We start from the raw sequence: 4,825 nt of genomic DNA on the forward strand, positions 1-4,825 counted from the left end.
TCCTTGGATTACAGCACTGCCCTCCTCTTTTCACCAACATTTACTTTTCCTGCTTCAAATACACATCTAATTTCCCCATAACTGTTCTCTGAAGCAAAACATTCCAATCTCCAACAATCTTTCGGCTAACCTCTCTGCTCATTCCCTGTACGACAATGTTAAGTTTACCACTGACTAACCAACTGGGCAGAATAATATCCCTCTCTTCATTAAAACCTGTATTAACTTTTCTCTTAGTTTTCTCATCTCCAGAGCATATAGATACCATGTCCTGTTTCTCGTCATCAGTACAGTTCTGATCCCTGGCACCATCCTGGTGTAACAACGCTATCTGATCTCTGTATTTAATGATCTTTCCAAAATGAGGAGACTGAAGCTTTACCTGGTATTCTAATGGTGGCCTTAGCAGCTTTTTGCAAAGAATTATCATCACTTGTTTAATCTCGTGATCTTTTCCCAATTTTTTGTTTTTGGTCTTGTAGACATTTTTTTTTATTATTCATGGGATGTGGGCGTCTCTGGCCAGGCCAGCATTTATTGCCGATCCCTAATTGCCCTTGAGAAGGTGGTGAGCTGCCTTCTTGAACCGCTGCAGTCCATTTGATGTAGGTACACCCACAGTGCTGTTAGGAAGTGAGTTCCAGGATTTTGACCCAGCAACTGTGAAGGAACGGCGATATAGTTCCAAGTCAGAATGGTGTGTGACTTGGAGGGGAACTTGCTGGTGGTGGTGTTCCCATGTATTTGCTGCCCTTGTCCTTCGAGTTGGTAGAGGTCGCGGGTTTGGAAGTTGCTGTCTAAGGAGCCTTGGTGCGTTGCTGCAGTGCATCTTGTAGATGGTACACACTGCTGCCACTGTGCGTCGGTGGTGGAGGGAGTGAGTGTTTTTAGCTGGGGTGCCAATCAAGTGGGCTGCTTTGTCCTGGATGGTGTTGAGCTTCTTGAGTGTTGTTGGAGCTGCACCCATCCAGGCAAGTGGAGAGTATTCCATCACACTCCTGACTTGTGCCTTGTAGATGTTGAACAGGCTTTGGGGAGTCAGGAGGTGAGTTATGCGCCACAGGATTCCTAGCCTCTGACCTGCTCTTGTAGCCACGGAATTTATGTGGCTACTCCAGTTCAGTTTCTGGTCAATGGCAGCCCCTAGGATGTTGATAGTGGGGGATTCAGTGATGGTAATGCCGTTGAATGTCAAGGGGAGATGGTTAGATTCTCTCTTGTTGGAGATGGTCATTGCCTGGCACTTGTGTGGTGTAAATGTTACTTGCCGCATATTAGCCCAAACCTGGATATTATCCAGATCTTGCTGCATTTCTACACGGACTGCTTCAGTATCTGAGGAGTCACGAATGGTGCTGAACATTGTGCAATCATCAACGAACAACCCCACTTCTGACCTTATGATTGAAGGAAGGTCATTGATGAAGCAGCTGAAGATGGTTGGGCCTAGGACACTACCCTGAGGAATTCCTGCAGTGATGTCCGGGAGCTCAGATGATTGACCTCCAACAACCACAACCATCTTCCTTTGCTCTAGATATGACTCCTGATTCCCATTGACCTCAGTTTTGCTAGGGCTCCTTGATGCCATACTCGGTCAAATGCTGCCTTGATGTCAAGGGCAGTCACTCTCACCTCACCTCACTTTGCACCAGGAAGGCCGTTTATCTCAGAAATGAGTATTTGTGTCCCTCGAGCCTGTTCATCTACATTCTGCAGCTCCTGTTTATTGAGAACCTGCTCCCATTCTTTGGTGTTACTGGCAGATTGAAGAGAGATGGCCCATGAACACTTTGTAACCGATTGAAAGTTCCTGTTATTTATCCAATTATTTCTTGGAAAAATGTGCAAACATAAGACGACAGTTACCAAAAATACTAATTCCGACAGTCTGCAGACGTTCGGCTCAACATGAACGACTCTATCAGCTTGATTTTTTAAAATTCCTGGCAGGTTTGTTTTTACAGATAACTTTCTTTGAATGTAATATTAAACAAGTTTATAACAATTTATTCATTGCTACATTCGTTTAGCATTCAGTTACGGAAATTGAGCTTGAACAGCAATACTATTACTCATGATACTGTTATGGACAGCACAGAAAGAAGGCTCAACCTGTGATGAGTGCGAGACACCAGTCAGTGTACAATCGACATTTTAATTAAATATCTGGGGCAAAGGAGGTGAATTTTCACATTGATTAGTGTCGAGCGCTGACCGTATCCTCCATTCGAAAACTTATCATGTGACAAAATTCCGGTTCCATTATCAATAAAGATCAATATTCACAACAACCTTCTCGGAATGTTATAAATATGGACGATCACAGGATCTTCGATTGATTCTGCACCAAATGCAACCTGATTGATGAAATAAGCTGACGCTCCCGCCATTATCTAGAATATAAGGTGGTTCCCTCTGTTAATCACATATCCGACGCCATTGCTGAAACCCATCATTGTTATCTTTGAAACGTGAACTTCAAATGTGCTGAATTTACAGGAGTAAGTTATGTTTACTCAATGAAGGAGGTGTGAAGAAAGAATGCAATGAAGGTATCAAACTGCCACAAACTGCTACAAACAGTGTGTACAAGAGCGAATCTACTTTTCACATTACCGAAAAGGATGTTGAACGATGGAAATGAGTTAAAATTGAGCTTCAGATGTGAACAAGTTTCCTTTAATTTTATCCGCATTTTCGAACTAATCTCAGGACCACTGCCCAGGGAGATTTCAACACATTCTTCAGCTCTTCTCTGAATTTCCTCTGGGTCGCTGCATAAATGCATGGGTTTTGAATACAGCTCAAAAACTTAAGGCAAGTTCCGGTTTCAGTGGCGATATATCCAGGAGCTGTGCGGTCACCTCGGTAATTATTGGTGTTTGTCAGTCTGGTCGACACGAAACTCACGGCAGCTGTCAACCACAACAGGAGAAAACTGCCTGACACAGTGAACAATAAAATAATGGATTTCCTGCGGTTCTCCATTTCTGAATCACTGTGATTCTCACTTCTGTTGCTCCAGAGTTTCCTGCGGGTTCTATTGGCCACTAAAATACGTCCAATGGTTAAACAATTAAATGAGACAATTAAAGTAAAAGGAAGCCAAACGAGCCAGGCGCTGTGAAACCAGATCCACGCTGTACCGAGTGGTGAGGAAAAAAAATCCACGCTTGCCCGACAGCCCCACTGCACCTTGTTAACTATTTGCTGAGGTTCGTATGCAAATAAAAAGCAAATGTTCTTGATAAAACTCAAGAAACAGAACACTGTTATTACCACACCTGCAGTTCTTGCTGTGCAATATGTTGTTTTAAACTTCTGGAAGCAGACAGCAACAAAACGGTCAAATGTGAAGAAGACTGTGAACCAAACAGACAAATCAAAGGTGACGGTACCTATGTATATAATAATCCTACACACGGGAGTGTAAGACAGGAATGAAAGTGGAAATTGATAGCTGAAAATACGATACAATATTACGTTGATGATCAGAACCAAGAGATCTGCTGTTGCCATGGCCACCATATAAACAGAAATACATTTGGAAAGGCCGCACTTTCTTCGGGAGAGAATTATAATTGTCACCAAGTTCACTGTAAGAAAGAGTGACGACATAAATAATGTTTTAATGATTGTTTGAAATATATATGGCGATATCTGTTAACAGCATTTTACTCCATTCAGTGTGATTTTATAGGATTAGCTGTGTAGCCATTTCCTGGGAAACCTGACCATATATTTTAATGAGCTGCTATAGCACTCACTCTGCACGGGTGACACTTGATTCTTTGCATCAGACCTTCAAACAACATTTTAACATCAGTAAGGTTATCAGATTAAGGGAAACAGAGAAAGTGTGGACCCCTGGTTCACAAGTTTGCTCCAGTAACCACCGACTGTGTAATGCTGAAATCGGAGAAACATGGTTTCTTATGCAACATATGGTCTAAACAAGGAGATAGTAAAGACAAATTATGAACAAATAGTTTCTAATGGCTCACCAAGGACACCCAGGGCTGCGACAATCGGGTAGTAAATGTCTTTCATCAGCAGAATAACTGGTTTCCCCATATTATGTGAGAATGGATGAAAGCTGTTGGAGTTGAAGGACTGGCTCACTTCTCAGCTTGTGTGAGGGAACCTATATTTATGCGCAAATGAATCCTCCAAGGAGTCAATTAGCTTTCATCATAATTAGCATTGGTTGTAGTCATTTAACAAATACACTCGGTAAGTTGTTTTTTCTTTCCTGACAATTCAGAACTAAGGAAAAGGTTAACATTAAGACAATTTTTTTAACAATACAAAATTCAAACATTCTTTACAAGTTGAATGAATATGGATCCTATTCCCACAGGACCAGTCAAAGTAGCTCCCTTTGCATGAATTGTCCTGATGCTGTCCTACACTCCAACCTATTGATTCAAAACATGCCAATCAGACAGCAGAAGAAATCCTTCTATATTTGTGATGAAAATGGTCCTGCAGCAATACAGGTGATTTTAGTCTTCTGAGACTAGTGGGACCAATACATGTACACAGAGGTCTGCAAGCTTATCCTTGTTACAGTTACACCACATTCACCCTAGAGGTGGCCATATTCCCCCAGTATTAGTGGCACCCTTCAATTATGCTAGAGTGAGCAGGATGTCCCTGTAATAGTGGCGTGCCGTCACTTTCTCTCGGGGTGACTCTGTTCCTTTGATACTAATTGCACTGATGATTACAGTAAATTTGCCATCTCCCTCTGTACTCTTGGCATCTACACTTGCAGAAGATGTGATCGTCCTGTTCCAATACTAGTGGTTCCCTACACTTA

General features: G+C 42.1%; 1 protein-coding gene across 1 annotated transcript; it reads right to left on the reverse strand.

The window, feature by feature from the left end:
• Nucleotides 1-2,688: 2,688 nt before the first annotated feature.
• On the reverse strand, nucleotides 2,689-4,077 carry LOC137385242 (probable G-protein coupled receptor 139). Its single transcript, XM_068060226.1, has 2 exons — nucleotides 4,008-4,077; nucleotides 2,689-3,599 (listed from the first exon to the last, which is right to left on the reverse strand). Exons 1-2 carry the CDS (start codon nucleotides 4,075-4,077, stop codon nucleotides 2,689-2,691), a joined length of 981 nt encoding a protein of 326 aa, XP_067916327.1.
• Between the last annotated feature and the right edge of the window lie 748 nt (nucleotides 4,078-4,825).

This window comes from Heterodontus francisci, chromosome 28 (assembly GCF_036365525.1).
Source record: "Heterodontus francisci isolate sHetFra1 chromosome 28, sHetFra1.hap1, whole genome shotgun sequence".
NCBI classification, from domain to species: domain Eukaryota; kingdom Metazoa; phylum Chordata; class Chondrichthyes; order Heterodontiformes; family Heterodontidae; genus Heterodontus; species Heterodontus francisci.